The sequence below is a fragment of the Mus caroli genome, chromosome 11, assembly GCF_900094665.2.
Source record: "Mus caroli chromosome 11, CAROLI_EIJ_v1.1, whole genome shotgun sequence".
Taxonomy (NCBI): Eukaryota; Metazoa; Chordata; class Mammalia; order Rodentia; family Muridae; genus Mus; species Mus caroli.
This window is the reverse complement of record NC_034580.1, coordinates 98,157,190-98,176,034: the sequence shown is the minus strand read 5'-3', so window position 1 is coordinate 98,176,034 and position 18,845 is coordinate 98,157,190. Positions and strand designations below refer to the sequence as shown.

The following is an 18,845-nucleotide window of genomic DNA, read 5'->3' as shown; positions in this document are numbered from 1 at the left end:
GGAGGAGGAGGGAGGAGGAAGGAGAGGAGGAGAAGGAGAAGAAGAAGAAGAAGAAGAAGAAGAAGAAGAAGAAGAAGAAGAAGAAGAAGAAGAAGAAGAAAAGAAAAAAGAAAGAAAACGTTTGGTTTATATAACCTAGGTTTTTCAGGCATGCACAGCCAGACACATGAACGTTTGCATAAAGAATTGGAACTAATGGATATTTTGTTTTGTTTGTTTGTTTGTTTTTTCCAGACAGGGTTTCTCAGTGTAGCCCTGGCTGTCCTGGAACTCACTCTGTAGACCAGGCTGGCCTTAAACTCAGAAATCTGCCTGCCTCTGCCTCCCAAGTGCTGGGATTAAAGCCATATGTCAAGGCAATAAACAAAGTCTAAGAGCTTGTCAGGAAGACCAAGATATCTGAGTCTACTTCCCTGTCCTAGCCCAAAATCATATTCTTGCCTGAAGTCTACTTCTTTGTTCCACCCTAAAATTAGATTCCTGCCTGAACTTATTCCCCTGTTCTAGCCTAAAATTAGATTCCTACCTGAACTTACTCCCTTGTCATGGCCCAATGTCAGATTCCTGCCTGAATCTCATTTTCTTGTCCTTGACCAATGTCAGATTCCTGTCAAACGCCCCAAAAGCTGCATTTACACCCCCCCACATATGTATAATTTTGAGCATCTGCATGATAACTTACTGAATAGATGTCTCCTAGTTTATTTGCAGATACCTACCTGATGGGTATTTATTTAGGTTGTTTCTGACATCTCATATAACAAACAATCTCTTCCTATGCTCATTTTGGAGCACAATATTTTCTTAGAATACATTTTTGCTAGGAAAATTGCTAGGTCATTGACAAAACAATGTAGGTTTAATGATACAGTCATGTTCAGTTCCACTGACGTGGTAGTAGTATGTGTGGTATAAAAGTTGGGGACCAGCGGACTTTTAGGTTCTTGGTCTGTTCCTTTGAAGGCCAGGGACAGTTACAACCTATGCTAGCTTTCTCCAAGGAGTTTCTTTATCAAGATGCAGCGTTGTGCCATATTAGCACGGTGGGTTAGAGACTTGTCCAAGCTAATCTTTCAGCTTTGAAGCGCCTGCAGGGGCTTCCACTTCCAAGGCAGCCCCTAGGATTCCACACCCCCCCTATCCTCCCCCTAACGAGGGAAGGGCGTGTTAGGGAACAACTCAGGCGGGCAAAGATTGCACCATCCGCCGTTTGAAAAGGAAGTCGAAAAAGCACAGAGAACAAAATCGTAAATCCCACACATCCAGCCCCTGCAGCAGCCGGGATCCGGGTTCTACTCAGTTCATTACTTGGCGAAGAGATCGGGATCCCTTCTCTGCCACCTCCACCCTAGCCTAACCTTGGGCTGGGCATTGGCCCTTTAAGAAGCTGTCACGGTGGCGCTATTGGTCCCGCCCATCTGAGGGGAGGGCCGAATGGGAGGGGAGGGTTCTCGGTTGAAGCCCGAAAAAGGGGGGGTCTGAGCCTATTTTTAGCTCGGGGTCGGGTCACGTGACGGGAGTGACGTCTCCGAATGTTGTTGTTGGTGGCGGCGGCGAGCGGAGCCGGAGGAGCCGCCGCAAAGATGGAGGAGCCGTCGAGGAGGCGCTGCCGCTGCTGTTGCCGCCGCTGCTGCCGCCGCCGCCCGCGAAGCCGGAGCTCGAGCCGCAGCGGGTGAGCGCGCCGCACCCGCCAGGACCCCACCTCCCACGGCCCTGGGACGCCCCGCAGCGTCCCGTCCTCCCGCCGTCGCTGCCCGCGGGTTCCCCGCGACCCTGTCCTTCCTCCCGGCGCGCGCGCCGAGCCAGCCCGCACCCCCCAGGGAACGTCGCTGGGCCCGGGGAGTGTCGCCTTTGGCTCGCCGCGCGCGCCCCTCCTTCCTCATCCCTCCCTTGCAGGGCTCCTTCTCTGCAGGTAAGGGAGGGGCCGATCTTCCCGCACCCCGCGCCCCCAAATGTCCCGCAGACCGGCCGGAGATGTCTGATTTGTCTCCTCCCCGGCGGCTCATAATCCGTTGCAACTGCGATTTGAGCCTTGCAACCAGCATTCTTGGGAAGACCCTCTCTTCACTAGACTCCCCTTCCTTGTTACTCTGAGGTGAGGGGCGCAGCCCACCCACAGTGCTTCTCCAAGTGGCGAAAAACATACCCTTGATTTTATGTCCTTGACGTCCCTGCAGGTGGAAGAGGACTGCGGTGCCCACCTTACTTGTCTGTGCTATTCACCCCCTCGCCTGTGAGGCGTTACTGCGTTTATTACCACCCTCTTCTGTCTGACACCCTGGAGCTCGGGAAAGAGCTGGGAGATGAATTGGTGATCTTTCTTGGCTAGGGCAGATCTCCCCACCCCACTCCCGCGCCCAGTTTTCATCTTGGGTTTGTTTCTCATGGGGCAGAGGTTCTAATAGTGCCTTGTTAACTTGGGGGAGTTGGCTTCCCCCCTCCCCACCCATCCCTGGGGCCCTCAGGAAGATGAGAACTGGCTGGACGATAAGTAATTAATCTAAGAGCTGGGGAGGGGGGGCGGGGAGTCGAGTGTGTTTCATTTCGGGGAGAAGGTGACCACTTCATGTCCCTGCGTTTGGCCTTCTGAGATGAGCTTTGTCCCTGAAGAGGAAGGATAGCAGCTGCAGTTGCTTTTGGGGTGTGTGTGGTGTGGTGTGTGTGTGTGTGTGTGTGTGTAGTGTGTGTGTGTGTGTGTGTGTACCCATCACTCTGGTAGTGACCACTATGCTTCTGGGTCCTGGAATTAGCTTTGGATCTTGGGAATGGGAATGGAGAGAGGGGTTTAGGGTTCAGTGGGAGGGGAAGATAGAGTCAGATCCTAGGAACAAAAGGAGGCAGGGATTGGGAGATTGGTTTGGACCAGAAGACCTCTGGCTAATCCTGACATTGGGACCTGTTGGCTCTCCACTTATTTCCTAAGGTTGCAGGCAGGGAGGGTCCCCCGGGCTCTTAAGCCCTCCACACTGGGACCCAAGAGCCCATGCTGGCTGTGGAGATGGGCTACGGATGAACCATGTTGTGGGCTCCTCATTCCAGCCTTCCCTTCTCTTTCCCTCCCTAAACAACAAAGCTCGAGGAGAACTTGGCTTGCCTCTTCCTTCTGAAGTCTTCCCTTTTCTCTCTTTCCTCTTAGACTTGGATCTGGACTAGATCTTGTTAAAGACGGGGAGCCCGAATTAAAGGCGCAGGCTCCCGGCACCTCCTGACACACTACTGCCAGGAGAGACAGGTCCCAGGTGGCGCGTGTAGAAAATGTTCGTCCTCTTCCTCGGTGCATCCCCCAAGGATGGTGTAATCTGGAGTTGGGGGGGGGGGTAACAGTGTCACATGCACCACCCACCCCGAGTAGCTGCAGAGATAAGAGCTTTGCTTTCCGTTTCTTGGGGCTGGTAGCTTAGCTGTGTGCTTAGACACGGGACTTGGGAATGGGGGTCATTGTTGTTTTTGTATGGTGGAGGAGGGGGGGCAGCCTTAGGAGCTGGGGGTAATGCAGTCGGTGCCGAAGAACCAGCTGCTCTTCAATAATTAATTCTTCCTACTCACGTCCCTCCGAGGAGGGATGTCTGGAACACAGCATCGGGCTCAGCCAGCCTGCTAGAGGACTCACCCCTGTTAGGGGGTGTGTGTGAGAAAGAGACAGTGGGGGGGGGCAATACTTGGCGCTTTGGAGCATTGTCTCTTGCTCATGAATGAAAACCCTGAAAACCCGATGCAGCCAGTGAGGGGGCCTATTGTAGCTGACTTTGGCTAATTAAACTTTCTCTCCCTTTCTTTTCCCCTACCCACCTCACCCCAGCCCCAACCTCAGCCCTTTCTTGAATGAGAGCCCTGCCTGGTAGTGCTGGGGAGGGGGTACCATCACTCTGAAGTTTGAGGGCAAACAGACCCTATCTAATGCCCTCTGTCTCCACCTCCTCCCTCCCCCCTCTTTTTTTTTTTTTTTTTTCTAGAAATAGCAGCCTCCTCCATCTGGCTTGTGCAGATGCCTGGAGCTGCGTCTGAGCAGACAGAAATGGGCCGGTTGCAAAAATGAATTTGTCAGCCTGGTGCCTTTTTCCCCCCTCCCCTGTTGTCTTCCCCCTTTCCCTAGTTTGGGGCCCCGCACAGCTTCTATCCTCCTGCACTTATGTTGGTTCAGCTTGGAGGGAGGCACGAGGCAGTAGAGGCTCCAAGAGGAGGCTGGGAACAGTCTTCTGCTATGGCTGTAGCTGGGAGGGGTGGAGATGAGAAACTGCTGCTGCCTTCAGATGGGATGTCTGGGCTTTGAGCTTTGCCAGGCAGTGAGTGTTGCGGCTAGCGAAGCCCATCTTGGATGCATAGGATTTGGTACAAACTGCTAGGCCTTGTTCTCTATGATCTGGGGAGTAGCCCCTGACCTGAGAGTGACCCTGGGCTAGGAGCTCAAGACTTGGGCTTCGCCTCTCTCAGGCTCCGTTGGTATGTTGGCAGTGGGAAGCATGGTAGATCTAGAGGGGAATTTGAAGGGAGCTGTTGGAGGGACAAGATCTGTGTAGGAAGGCGTAGTGATGTGGCCCTCAGGCCATGGTATGGCTCTGGTCACCTTTTCCTGTCTCCCTTTCCTCCCACCCTCTGCTGGAGTTTTTATTGCCGGTGAGTAGTATAAGGCTGCTGTCCTGCCTCCTTTACCTTAGCAGAGCTTGTAAGTGGAGGTTCTGCCCTTCCCCCCACTTTTCCTTGCCGGGATGCCTTGCATGGAGGTAGACGGTAGGTTCAGACCCTGGAGTAGTCTGGGAAAAGGATGGAGTTGACTATCAAGGGGAGGAAAACAGGACTTTTGGGGGTGCTGACATTGACACACTGAGTTGTCATCCAAGTGGTGGCTAGTGTAGCAGCTGTACAGCTCCTGGTTCCCAGCTACCCACCCATGTAACAATAGCAGGCCACTTCTGTTGAAGAGGGTGCAAACACCTCAGACTGCCTGCTCTTTCCCTGCCCTGCCCTAGACAAGAAGTTAAGCCTGTTCTGATCAGGCTACGAAGGGCCTTTTTGTTTCCCAGGAAGCCTTGCTGGTGGGTCTCTGTTATTTGGATGACCTATGACCTGGGCCTCAGGATTTTGTAGATGCCTTTTGCAGGTGGATGGGGCTGCTGAGTCCCACTCTGTGGGGGAGCAGTCGTGCATAAGTACATCCTGAGCCTACTGTGTGAGTTTGCGGAGCTGTTTCTCTTCTCCCCAGTGGAGAAGACCCAGAGAGATACTAGGTGAGGGTAAGGGGGTGGGGGTGGGGGCTAAGGGAGGAGCTTCATCAGTTTGGGACCCCTCAGGATCTAGTCCTCTTGAAGAGTGGCCTGCTTTGGAGGTTTTTCTCATTAAGTAGATGGGCTGGGCTACTTAGACTTGCTGGCAGTCGTGGGAATTTCTGAACCTGTGTTCCTCAACCCACGGGAAAGGGTGTGAGCGGGACTGGGCGCCAGCTCTGGTGTGGGCATGGGCTGAGCTGGCCTGCCCACGCGAGCCCTGCCAGGACACCAGCAGCCCCACCTGCTGCATTCCTGAACTTGGTCCCAGACCTGTACAGGTTCTTTTGTCTCTAGTCTCTGTCTCTCAGTCCTGAACCCTGATCTGAATATAATATGCCTTTCTATAGCCCCAGAGTCCAGAGCGGCAAGGAGCAGCAGGCTTGGGGCTCTTGGGTCTTTGTGTGTGTTCCTGTGGCCCTGCCAAGGAAGACTTGGGAGGCTTCTAGGCTCCAACTGGACCTCACCCCTCGGAGTCTTTGATAAGAATGGAGGGTTTACAGAGATTGAATACTGCCAGGAGGTAGGGCTCTCTGGGAGAAAGTTTGGTATCAAAATAAAGGGAGATGGATGATCTGATACAGGATTGGCTGTTTGGAGCTGGAGATGTTGGCAGTTCTGGTCACTTCCTGACACTTGCTCTCCTAGGGCTCTGGAGAGCCTGGCTTCTTTTGGAAGCAAATGAATGAGATGGTGTCTGGGTGGATCAGGGGCTCTTTAGGGTCCAGGTGGGTGCTGCCTGGTGTCTTAAGGCTTGAAGACGAACTGTAGGGCTAGGGTGGGGACTCTGGCCAACCCACATCCCTTTACTCCACTGACTTTGTTTAGTATTGGGCCTTTTGTTGCCTTTGTGTAAACGAGGGAAAGGTGTTCCTTATTTTGGTAGACTTAGGATGTGTCGGCCATTGCTTGACTGGCTGGATTTCACAGTTCCTTCCACAGAGCCCAATCTGAACAACACACAAAGCCTTGGTTCAGGGCCCAGACAACTCCAGCACACTTATAGAGAGTGCTGGATCTGTTTGACTTTCCTAATTCATGAAACACACTCCTGTGCCCTGACTCACTGTGGTGCTGGGAAGACAAAGCTTGTTTCCAGTGATAGGTGGAAAGGGCTCACAACACAGGGAGAAGATGCCAGGCCTGTGAGTTCCAGGGATACTGGGCTGGCTGTCAGTCCCTCCCTGAACTTTAATAATTTTATTTTTAAAATTGCATTTATTTGTGTGTGTGTACATGTATGTATATGAGTGTGTATATGGCACAATGAGTACACAGAGGTCAAGGGGCTACTTCCGTGAGCCGTCTCTTTCCTTCTGCTACGTGGGTAGGATTGAACTCTGGTCCTCAGGCTTGCCAGCAAGCATGTTTACCTGCTGAGCCCTCTCATTGGCCCTGGTGGTTTTGTTTTGTTTTGTTTTTTTTTTGAGGCAGGGTTTTGTGTAGCTCTGGCTAGCATTAAACTTACACAGTCACAATTAGCCTTGAACTTCTGACCTTCCCAAGTTCTGAGATTAAAGACATGTGCCAGCAGGGTACTCAGTAGCTTTCCCTGAACTTCAGCCAGGGACCCCAGGTCAGTTCAGCCTTTTCCCATTGCCACAAATGTGGCCAGCCTGTAGGTGCACCTGGTACCGGGCACTGATGTCTGCAGAGACCACGGTAGCCATTTCCTGTCCCTGGGGCCGCCACCAATTAGGACGAGAAGAAATGAGAGTCTGGTCCAATGCTGTTTCCTCTGTGCCCTTGGCAGGTGCCCCTCCCTCTCTTCCCTGGTACGAGATGCTCCATCGCTCCAAGATTGTCTTTCAGAGTCGGAGTTTCGGACCGGGACCGCTAACCCTGCTCCGTCTCTCCCCAGGGATGCCGTTCTGAGTGCCTGACTGCCTCGCCCCGCCCCGAAGGATGGCCTTGGATGGGCATTAGAGGCACTGCGGCCCCGGGCTCGGGCTCCTGTCCTGTCCGTCTGTCTGTTATCGTCTGTCTCTCTTGACATCACCGCAGCTCCGCCCCCTCCCGTCCCAGCCCCCAACGTCAGCTTCCTGCAGGCCCAGAGCCGGCATGAACTCTCCCAACGAGTCGGGTAAGAGCTGGGATGTTGGAGAGGAGCCTCTTGGGGCAGTTTTGAATGCAGTGGGCTGTGTGGGTTTCCTTCCCAGGCCAGCTGACTGCCAGTGTCTGAGATGTCAGGGATTGAAGGGGTCAGGAGTGGAGAATGTCACATTATCAAAAATCTTCCCGGAAAAACAAATGAAAAAACAGAGGTCAACTGTGAGACGGACCTGGGAATCCATGGCTCTGGGAGGGCCTGGGTCTCCCTCAGCCCCGATGCCTGCCCTTGGGTACCTGAGATGGAGGTGTGACTTTCCCTGGGTAGCCTGGGACAGTGTTGGAAGCGGTTTTTCCTGGAGACAGCTCGTGCTACTTTTCGTGGTGATGGCTTTTTCCCTCGCTGGAGTACTGTGTTTCCTGCGCTGTACCTTTTTCCTGGTGGAGCTTTAAAGAGCCCAATGCCTGTAGGGATAGGAGTGGGGATATGTGTTTGTAGAAGAGTCTTGGCTCTTTGCTGAGTGTAAGGAGATGACCTTCTTCCTCTTGGTGGATTCTTGTGTTAGGGGGGGGGGTCTTTGACTCCCATTTCCCATTCCTTTCTGCTAGGACCTTGCTGGGTGCTGCCAGGAAGATTCTGTGGGTGGGACACAAGGTAGCTCTGTTTGGGTGTGTCCCGACGCGCGTGCCTATGAGGGTGTGTCCAAATGACTTGAGCCGGACCCTCAGGAGTTCCCCAGAATGTCGCCAGTTAGCATGGTCGGAGTAATAGCTGCCTCTTGCCCCTAGCTGTCTCCTTGTAAACAGTCTGATGGTCAGTGCCTCTCCTGCTGTATCCCGCCCAACCTTAGCCCTTCCCAGCACAGCCTGGTCCTGTATTTTTTTCTGCAAGCATGGATAGATGGATATTTTCTAGAGAAAAGGAGGATGAGGGGAATGGATAAGAACTGAGCTGCAAGAATCAGGGAGGGACCCAGCCCCACACTGGGGAGAGCCGTTCCCCAGCTGTCTTCTCACTGCTTTTGTATTTCCCACTGGGGTCTTCCTGCCCTCGCCTTCATTCCAACCCCGAAGGGTCGCACCAGGTGGGCTCTAGAGCTCTGGCTTCCTGTCTCATCCTCTGGTCATCAAAGGGACAGGAAGAGGCCCGATGACTGTCCATCGGTCCCTCAGCTCTGCTCTTCGCTCAGACAGGCAGAGGCTGCCCAGGGACATCTGTTGGTAGCTTGGGGAGGACATTTCCCAGCTGTAGGGTTTCTTGCTCTTGCAGCGAAAGCTGAGTTTCTAGGGCTGTGTTCTAGTCACTGATGGTCCAGGTTCTCCTCGTAGCCATCCTGCCTGAGCTGGGTGGGAGCGGGCTGTAGCTGGAGATCTCTGCTAGCTTGGCAGCTTCTGAGCTCTGGTAGGATAGGTATTCTTGGTGACCTGTCTCCTGGCTGGCTTTCCAGCTGCCCCCAGCAGGGGGAGATGCTGTCTTTTCCGTGTATGGGAGGGAGAAAGAGAGAGGGGCACAGGATAGAGAACTATAAGACTGTCGAGAGTCTTGTGCTGAGAGGTGACCTGCTGTGGATCTTCCCATAGTTTTTTCCTACAGCTCCGGGGCTGGTTATTCTAGTGGGGTCCAGCTGCCCTGTGGCATGGAGACAACCAGTCTGCACACAGCTTTTACTCTTTGAAGGGGCTCAGCATCTGTTCTCCAAGTTCAGCTGGCATCTGGGTTGGGGCTTCCTCCGATGCCCCGAAGCCTGGAAGAAGCTGGAATTCCACAATAATAAAGTGACTTTGTTTTCAGAGCACATAGGTGTCCACAGCAAAGTGGACACCTTACAGAAGGCCCTAAGAAAGAAAGATTGGGAGCCCCAGGACAGGTTACAGACAGGAGGGGGTGATGCATATGACCGATCTCTCCCCACATCCTGGCTCGCTCGGTCCTCCCTTCCTAGGGCATGCAGCCGCAGGGCAAGCACAGCAGGGCACTTTCTCTCTCTCCCCTGGTTCCTCTCGGCATAAGAACAACTTTTTTTTTTTTTTTTTTTTTTGAGGCTGGCCTGTGGTGGACCAAAAGACAGGAAATGGTCCATCCCTTCAGTCCTAGCCGAAAAGTCAGCATGCAAGTTCCTGCTAAGGTGCGGCAGGTGGAGACGGAGCAGTTAGCTTCTGGGCCCACCACTTTGGCCAGTAGGCATTCACTCTCTGTATCTCTGGGCTGGGCTACATGCTAGTGTTTGACCTGTCTACCTCTCTGGCCATCGGAGGAACTCTGCTCCCTGGAAGAGGCCAGTCTGTTTCCCTCTACCTTCTTCTTTAGGTGGAGTGGGGTGCAAATGGGGTGAGGCGTTCTTTATTTTTTCTGGAGCCAGTCCTGTATGTATGTTCCCCTGCATGGGGTTAATGATGGGTAGAATTTGTAGCAGCTTTGACTTGGAAGAGCCTCCCTGGGACCTAGGACCTCAACTGCCCTGGTTGTACCCTGTTCTCAGGGGCCATGGCTTAGAGAGGGACAAGAACGGGGCCTGCCACGTGATCCCGTCTAGATGTTTGTTGGTGGGGCCCTGGAGAAGGCATCTAGGTTCCTTCTGCCCTGCGTGGGAGGAAGATGAACCGCATGATAGCACCTGTCTGCCCAGCACCTCCTAGCGCCCTTTATACTTTCTCTCCTTTCCTTTCCCAGGAGGGAGGGCGACTGCCCCCTCCCTTTGGGGTGACCAGAGAAACTGGGGCATGGGTGTGGGGTGGAGCCAGGAACCTTGGCGTCCTGTCTCCCTGCCTCAGGCTCTGCTACCGAGCCCCTGGGAGGGCAGGCAGCCAGCCAGAGGAAGAGAAAGTGGGTCAGCGCTGGCCCGGGCAGGGGTCTGGGGGGAAAGACCCTTGGTCTCCTTTGTCTATAGGTGCCTTGGCTGATTGGAGTCTGCTTTCTCTTCCTCTGCTCAGCTTCCTTCCAGAGGGATTGGAGGCTTAGGACTGGCTGGTGAGGAGAGGCAGTATCCACCCAGAGAGGAAGTAGAAGATGGCAAAGTGGGTGTCTATAGTCTTCCTACAGTTGGGTTTAAATGAGAAGATTCAGCCAGTAGCTAACTGTGGACCTGGGTCGTGGTGGTCTCTCGGCCATACTGACAGGTCCCAGTGTGATCAGGCTCAAAGGAAAGAACTGCAGGGGAGTAGGGTTGATGCTTTCTGGGCATCTCCTAGTCCAGGGTCTCTGGACCTTGGGCAGAAGACTTCTCTTCCCTTTTGGTCAGGGCTCCAAGCCAGCCTTTGGGCCCAGGAAATGAGATCGGGCAGAGCTGGAAGAGGCACCATTGGGCGCTTCCTTCTGCTCCAGCTTCAGAGGTGTATAGCCTTAGAGTGGAGAGCAGAGGCACTGCTGGGAGAGCAGAGCTGGTTCTGTAGCCCAAGTTGGGCTTCAGCTTGCTGGTGCTGGTTCTGGATGTGTCTCGTGGACTACACCCTCAGTGAGCACTCTGGGAGATTTGTGGGGTGGGACTTGGGAGCCAGGGATGGGAAGGGATGGGAAAGTAGGCAGGAGAAGGGGGCGTTATAGTAGGAAAGCTTGAGGCTAGACATTAGGAAGCCCTCATTACATCATTTGCATCTCGGAAGAAGAGAGAGGCTTGTCCTTCCTCCCCCTAGACCTATCCCTGCACATTTCCTCAGAGCTTTTTGGGAATTGCATTGAAGATGGAGACTTGTCTTGGGAAAGAGTCGAAGTCATGATAGCACCAGTTGTTCTCACTGAGCCCTGGCCTTTGAGTGCCTGTGTCCTCAAAGAATTGTGAGGAATCCTCTTTACTAAGTTCAGTAGCTTAAACCTGTAGTCCCAGCAGCGGAAAGGCTGAGTCAGGAGAATAGTTGTGTGTTCAAGGCTAGCCTTGGCTACAGAGTAGGACTCTGTGTCAAAAAAAAAAAAAAAAAAAAAAAAAAAGGGAGACCTCTTTTGATAGCAGGCTAATCTAGGGTCTCAGGCGCTTTGCTTTCAATTTGTCCTAGCTGCTCTTCTCCCCTGAGCAGGTCTCCCTGGTCTCTCATGGGCCTGGGGCAGGTAAGAGTGTGCCAGGACAGGGCTAGCCAGCCCTTCTGGTTGTTCCCAGCGTGGGTGGGTGGAGCCTCGTCTGGGAGGGGCCGCTGCCCACGGCTTTCTGGGCTCCCTTGTGTCTGGCTGGGACTGTCACTGGTAGAGCCTCTGGTCTTCCCTTCTCTTCTTGAGAGACCTAGTTGATCTGGATGCAGCTGGGGGAGGGACGGTAGAAAGGCAATGTTTTCCAGTACCAAGCTCCTAGATTGCACAGGTCTTCTGCCTTTCCTTCTAGAATCTGTCTTGACTGTAGCTTTAGCCTCCTCCCACTTTAGTTCCTGGTCTACCACTGGGGAACAAATCCCCGAACGCCAGGGTCGGCTGCATCTCACCATGCTTGGGAAAGCTTGCCTCTACCACCACCCTTGTGTGTGTTTTCCAACCTGAGGGAGAAGGGCCCTGGTGGAGTCCTGGCAGAAACTTGGAAGATGAGTTTCTGGAGTCACAGCCACCATGTCCTTGGTTGGACTGCTTCTCCCAGGCTCCTGACAGAAGGGTGAGGTCATCCAGTCCAGAGAGAGGACAGGTGTCCCTGGCTCTGTGCCTGGAGTGGGGGGCAAGGAGGGGCCGGGAGGGGTCCAAAATAGTAACTGTGACGTTACGAAAGGGGAGGAGCCTACAGACCCAGGAATAACTGGTCTATTAAAAGGCTGCAGTGAGGTCAGGGGGCCAAGTGGGATCTCTCTATCAGTGGGAGGCACAGCTCGGGAAGAAGGGGGGTCAACAGTAGGTGACACCGGCAGTGGCACCAGTTTTGATGGTACAGTGACCCCATGGGCCAGGAAGGTGGAGAGCTGAGGCTACTCTGCCAGGCCAGGGTGCTAACAGCTGCTGGAGGGCCTCCAACCCCAAGTCTTCCTGTTTGGGCACTGGAGGTCCTGTACCTGGGGCAGATGTTCATAGTCTGCCCATGAGTTATGGTGGTCAGTGCTTCAGACCTCTGGTCCCTATCAGGTGAGCAGCTCTGTGAGGAGAGTGACTTCCGTCTCGCCATACCTCAGTTTCCCCATCTTGGCCTCTTGCTGGTGGTCGTTGTTAGCATGAAGGCAATGATGTTTGCGGCTTGTGGTGCCCTCAGCTGGGGACACTGCCAGGAAAGCATTGATTGAGCTGAGAATGGGCAGGTGCTGTCCAGTCCCCTGCCTGGGCCAGGCAGAGCCAACCCAGAAAAATCTCTCTGGTCCCTGGGAAGAGGCCGAGTGCCAGAGGGAGCACTGCAGAATGGGTGGGAGAGCTGCCACCCCACTGCTATTTAGGGTCTCCCTGATAGTAAGATAGTAGAAAGGCATCTCCCAGCTCTGTGGGAAGGCAGAAGTTACACAAACTCCACAGGCTGTAAGGAGGAGGTGCGAGGTTAGACCAGGTGGTTGGGTGTCTGTCACCTCTCCCTAGTCTTTCTGATTCCTGTCCTCGCTCTGCACAGAAAGGGGGAAGAGAGAAGATCCAGGCTGGCTGCTTGGTGTCCAGTCCGTTGTTTGCCCCCAGCAGTGGCCAAAGCTGACCCCAGATGCATGGGTCCTCTGCCTGCACCCTTCTCTAGTCCAGCCACTGGCCACCCAGGTCTGTGGCCTTGGCCCTGAGTGCAGGCCTCCCTTGCCCCCCTCCCCCTTGACTGGCGCTTCCTCCTGGGGTGGAACGCGCCTCCCCCCATGGGGCCTCCGCCAGGCCTGGGCTCCTGGCAGCCAGCCGGCGGCTCCCTGAGCATGCTCCACCTATTTATAGACAGGGCCCTCCCCCAACTGCTATTTCAGTCTCCTGCCAGCTGCCGGCGGCTCATTCGGGGAGGAGGAGCAGGGAGCCAAGCCCAGAGCTGTCACCGGTGGCTCTGGGAGGGAACACAAGAGAGAGCCTGCCTGCCCACTGAGCTCCCCTTCCTGTCCCCTGAGCACCCAGCCATAGCCCAACTCCTGGAACCTTTGGACAGACTTTGGTCCACGCTCCTGGAGCGGAGAGCAGGCCTTCAGCCTCGTTAGCCTCCCTGCGTCTGCTGCCTCCGGAGCGCCCAGGCCGGATGAGGTGCCTCCTTGCCTTGTGGGTCCCAGCGGCAGTGGCCTGAGGGAGTCCTTGAGCAGCCGGCTGCCCCGCTGACCACCTTTTCCCTCACCGGCTTCCGCCTCGGGCGGCCCCTCCCTGGCATGCTGCTGGTGCCCAAGGCACAGGGGCTTGTGGAGATGCTGCAGACCATCTATGAGACCGAGTCCTGTTTCTCAGCAGATGGCATGTCAGGCCGGGAACCATCCTTGGAAATCCTGCCACGGACTCCTCTGCACAGCATCCCTGTGGCAGGTAAGTGGCTCCGTGTCCCCACCTGCCCTCAGCTCTTGGGCATCCTGGCGCCTGGTTTGAGCACCTCACTGTGAGTCTTCCTCCATCGGGGTCCTGCTTCAGCCTTTGAGGGTTTTGTTGAACATCTGTGGATTGGAAGAGCTGTGCTTCTAGGGCAGCTTCCCTTCTTCCTTCCTTGCCCAGGGCTGTCCTTTCACGGTGCCTCCTAGCCACCCTCCGCCTCATCCCTCCAGTGCCTCTGCCTTCAGCAGGGTCAGCCTCAGCTGCTAGGGGCTAGGGCTTCCTAGAGGATTCTGGCCTAGTTGGACCATGGTCAGAGGGGAGGAAGTGGGTCAGTGACCTGTCTCCAGGCTGTCTGCTCTCCCCACAATTGAGCAGAGGAAGAAGTTGTGCCTGGAGTACCTGCAGGAGTCAGAATCCGAGCCTCTGTGGCTTGCTTTGACCTGGTAGTGACTTTGGAAAGTTTTTGGTCAGGAGGCTTCTGAGAATGGAGTCTTAGGAAGAGCCTTGTTGGGATAGGGTTGAGCAGAGACTAGCAGCTGGGGTGTTTAAGGATTTTGGCTTAGTTCCTAGTTCCCTCCTATCTCTTCCTTCCCTGGGCTGTGGTTTCTTCCCACTTTCTGAGGATAAGGGATGTGTTATTTTGACCACAGGTGGGCTTAAAGACCTCCCCCCTCAACCTCAGCGCGAGGATTTCTAGACCTGCCCACCTTCCCTGGGGGAGCTTTTTATTGATCCTTGTTAGGGGGTGGGGTCCCCCTAGAGCTGGCCACTCCTTCTGTCACTCCCAGGAACCTGTTGCCACCAGGCCGGCACCACAAGATGCTTCCTCCAGGGAGGGGCCTGCTGGACCCATGCCTGCTTGGCCCCTCCTGGCAGTGGCTGGCTTGGTACGAGAGAGAGAGAGAGAGAGAGAGAGAGAGAGAGAGAGAGAGAGAGAGAGAGAGAGAGAATGAATGTGTGTGTGTGTGCGCGCGCGCGCGTGCTAGAGTTCTTGACTCTGGATACGTGGGTGTGGATCTGAAGGTTTCAATTAGAAGGTGGAAGCTGTATCTCTCTCTGGTGGGTACCTGTGATTTGGCTCTCAGCTGTCCAGGGCTAAGACTGCAGTAGGATTGGGCCGAGTCAGAAGAATGTTTTGGGAAGGTTTGGAAAATCCTTGGAACGTGATTTGCTGTCAGCTCAGACATAGATAGGGATGTCCATTCAATATCCTCGTATAGGGCATAGTCGTGGAGAGCAGCCCTGCAGTGTGTTTACCAAATCCCAGTGATGGAGCCCAAAAGGCTGCTGCTTGCTCAGGACTAATGGAGCTATAGCCCCTGTCCTCAACCCTCAAACTGTGGCTTCTGCATATTCACGTGGTCTCCTGGGAGGTTAAAGAATGTCTGCAGAGCATCGCCTAGGGTGGCTTCTAGCTGGTCACCCACTCTGCACTGAGCTGCCAGTTGGCCCCAAGCTCCCTCTTGTTTACTCTTCTTTGGTTCAGACCCTAGAAACCCTGAAAGTTTGGGACGGTGTTCTTCTATCCCTGGATATACCCCAGCCAATCCTTCTCTCTAGATCTCCAACTCCCCCCCCCCCCCCCCCCCCGCCCCAACCTGGCCTTCTGAGTGTGGCGCAGTCCCTGCTGGCAGGAGGGAGGTGTGAGTCACCCCAGCAGCTCAGGGAGAGGGCTAAGAATGTTCCCCTGAACAGTTCTGATGCTGTGTCTGTGACGCGGCTGGGGACAGATATAGGCCTGGAGCTTGGCTGCCTTTTTTTTTTTTTTTTTGGACTCTGGAATGTAAATAGTCGTTTCAAATAGAAACACGTTAACCTTTGGGTTAAAAAAAAAATCCTCCCTAGATAAACATGGCCATGAGGGCCCAGAAGCCTGGTGTTTCCCTGCAGTCCCTTTTCCCTTCACCACACGCCCTCTCCTTCTAATTTCTTGAGCAGTCTCCAGAGGAGAGACAGAAGCTTACAGCTGACAAAGCCGGTTTCCAGGGGTGCTTTCTCGGATGGTGTTGCTGGTGTCCCCGCCCAAGGGGCCTTCCAAGATGCTGCCTCTCTGTCCCTTGTAGCAGCAGGTCCTGGGAACTCTTCCTTAGGGACAGCTTTTGCTTCCTCTGCTGTCTGTCTTGTTGGCTGCTAATACCCCCCCCCCCCCCACACACACACCTAGCACTGTGGGTGGGTACTTAGATGAATGAGTGTTGGGTGAGGAGGTGGAGGGCCCGCCTTCTGGCAGGATGCCTGGGTGCTATTCTAGGGCTTGACCTGGTGGCTGGTTAGAGACAGCTACAGTGAGCACCTAAGGGTGAGTGAGCCCAAGAGGGAGAGAGAGACACTCACTCCACTCTTCTTGTTCAAGGAAGGGGAAAGGGGCCGATTTCCCTTCCACTGTGGATGACTCGTGGTGTCTCTGTCTAGTTACCCGGTGACTGCCCAGTGTGCAGCAGGCACCTCCATATACCAGGCTGGGCCCTAGCTTGAGGATCCTGGGATCTTTAGTTCCACTGTGGGGTTCCCAGTGGTGCAGAGTGGGGCTCCGATGTCCCCTTGTGCATTTCTGGTTGAGCCGAGACCTTGGGTCCTGGGGGAAAGAATGGCTGAGGAGGCTTCTCTCCCAGCTGAGGGAGGCCGAGTCTGGTTTGTGCCAGGAAGGATGCTCTGGATGTTGGGAAGTCCCACGGGGTTCAGGTTTGCAGCCGGGGCTTTCCCTGACTGTTCCTATTTAGGCTCCTGAGGCCATTCCGAGCATGGCTGTGCGTCAGGAATGTGTAGGTGTGGGGATGCCAGGAAGGTAGGAAGGGCAGGACTTGAGTGGAACTAATACTGTAATCCACGAGGTGACAGGGATACCCGGGACTTTCCTTACTGGTCTCTTTTAGGAAGGATGTTAATTACCCACATCCCATAGTGGAGAAGGGTTAGAGATGTGAAAGAATTTACCCAGAGCACAGAATAAGTAGACGCTTAGATTTGAACTCAGGTCTGTCTGTGTGGGGCCATTGTTAACCTACACAAAAGCTTTCTCTCACATTTCTTTAAAAATAGTCCTTTGTCTGGGTGGGTGTGTTCTCAGAGCTAGTGTCTATGGCTTAGCAACCAGAGCATGGGCTGGACAAACTCCAGTTTGTCCCTTCAGTTGGGTACCCATCTGCAGTACCCAACTTGTACAGCCTTATGTGGGAAGCCCACCTATACCTCCAAAATCTGTACTTCTAGAGAATAGGGCTCATTCTTGCCCCACTCCTGGGGTGTCTAGGAGTAGTCTTCCCCCACAAATACTTGAAACCACTTGGCCAATTATCTCTCTCCCTGAAGGCGCCTTGGCTCTAAAGAAGATGAGCGCCTAAGAACAGAGGCAGACAGCCTCTCCTGCCCCCATGGCCTGCTACCTCATCTTGTTTTTGAGACCCTCAGCTGTCCCTTCCCCTCTGCACAGCTGCCAGACAGGAAGTCAGATTAACCGTGTCCACACACAGCTGTAACAGCTGTCAGATTGTCAACAGGAATGAGTGCAGGCAGTCCAGGGACTGGGTAGACAGTGGTTTTCGGGCTTTGAAATGGCAACAGAATTGCCAAGGAGATGTGGTCTAAGGCAGGTTCGGAATCTGCAGGACGGCTGGGGGAAGCAACATTTAAACTCCTTCTTTGGCAGTTCTGATGTACAGCCTGTTAGAGTCTGGCCTGCCTCTCGTGTTTCGTGGAAGGCCCTGGTGGGAGAAGGGTCTATGCAGAGGGCAGGCGGGCGGCTGTTATCCTAGACAGGCAAATAAATACAACTCCCGGCAGCCTGGCAGTCTGGAGAGAGGATGTTTTGAGATGCCAGGAGCAGGTGTCTAAACTCTGTTGGGGGATAATGGCAAGTAGCCAGGCGGACAGGGTGCCTTTGCTGGACAGTGAAGCCCGGGCTGTGCTTGGAGAATGGAAGCAAGATCGGCCCTAGGGCCCTTGCCACCCCCCCCACCCCCACCCCCAGGTAGGAGCAATAACTGCAGGTTTTGCATGGTAACTGTGCCCTTTAATTGCCTGCAGCTTTTGTGCCCAAGTATTCTTGGGATGGTGGGGAGGTGGGAATCTTGTCTTCTAGATAGCCACCTTGGATCAGCACTGATTCCAGGGACACCTTGTGCCCCCCCCTGATTCTGCATCCTCGTCTTTCAGAGTCTCAGCCCACCTCTAGCTTTCCAAGCTCCTCCCTGCCACTTGTCCCCCTCTCCCTTCCACCTTTGGGCTCTGGTATGCTGGTACCACCCAGGTGCCTTCATTTAGGTTGTCGGACCCTCAGGGCTCCTTGTCGCATCTCTCGCTATATTTGGTGCCAGCCTCCAGGGTTTCCCCTTTTGCTTTGTAGGGAGTGGGGCAGAGAGAGCCAGGAGAGTTTAGATTAAGCACTGGCTCCTCTGCCTCCTTTTCAGGTGACCTTGGACAAGCTCCCTCTGTGGCCTCACTTTCTCCTCCTGCAGCTGGGGCCGTTGAGTTGCTGAGCTCCTGGGCCTTTTCCTTACTGACATTCTGAGGGTCTCTGAGGTCAGTCTCATGTTGCTTCTGTCTTGCTGGAGGAAGGGCTGAGGGTCTCCCAGCACCTTGCCCCAGGAGGATAGAGAATAGCCTTGGGCAGAGGTGTCACCTAGAGTGGGGGACAGTGAGGTCAGGGATGGGAAAGTATCCGACCGCTCAGAGCTGGGGGCCTGAAGAGCAGGGACCAGGGCTTGTGCTTATTTGTTCCAGGTGATTTGGGAGAGGGATGAAAGGGACCCCACTGCTGAGATTTGAACTGCAAAAAGCAGGCAGTGAAGCCAGGGAGCTGGCCTTCGAGCATAGAGCTGAGAGGACGCCACTCCCAGAACCGCTCTCTTTTAGTGGGACCTAGCTGCTGGGCATGGTACTCTCTGCAGGAAAGGCTCTGATGGTACAGGTCTACAGAGTGACCTGCAGACAACATGAATGACAGTTAAGGCCTCACTGTGGCAGGAGTCTGAGCCTAGCATCCTCAGAGCTTAAGCAATCTGTGAAGTTGGCCTTACATAATCCTAAACATTTGATTTTGTGTGCTTTTACTTTTGGTTAAACTAACAAGCTCGCTCGCTCACTCTTTCTTTCTTTCTTTCTCTCTTTCTTTCTCTTTCTTTCTTCCTCTCTTTCTCTCTTTTCTTTCTTTCTTTCTTTCTTTCTTTCTTTCTTTC

At 54.2% G+C, this 18,845-nt stretch overlaps 1 protein-coding gene across 9 annotated transcripts in view; it reads left to right on the top strand.

Moving 5' to 3' along the window:
• The first annotated feature begins 1,504 nt into the window (after positions 1 to 1,504).
• Hdac5 (histone deacetylase 5) overlaps positions 1,505 to 18,845 on the top strand; it is a 34,946-nt gene continuing 17,605 nt past the window's right edge. For 2 of the 9 annotated variants that reach the window (XM_029483430.1, XM_029483429.1), the window contains exons 1-3: positions 1,523 to 1,672; positions 7,123 to 7,344; positions 13,307 to 13,668. In XM_029483430.1, coding sequence (XP_029339290.1) covers positions 13,518 to 13,668 — 151 coding nt within the window. In that variant the 5' untranslated portion in view covers positions 1,523 to 1,672; positions 7,123 to 7,344; positions 13,307 to 13,517. Of the gene's footprint in view, positions 1,673 to 7,122; positions 7,345 to 12,996; positions 13,669 to 18,077; positions 18,190 to 18,845 lie in introns of those variants that run through there. The other 7 variants (XM_029483433.1, XM_029483434.1, XM_029483431.1 and 4 more) reach the window with 7 other exon arrangements.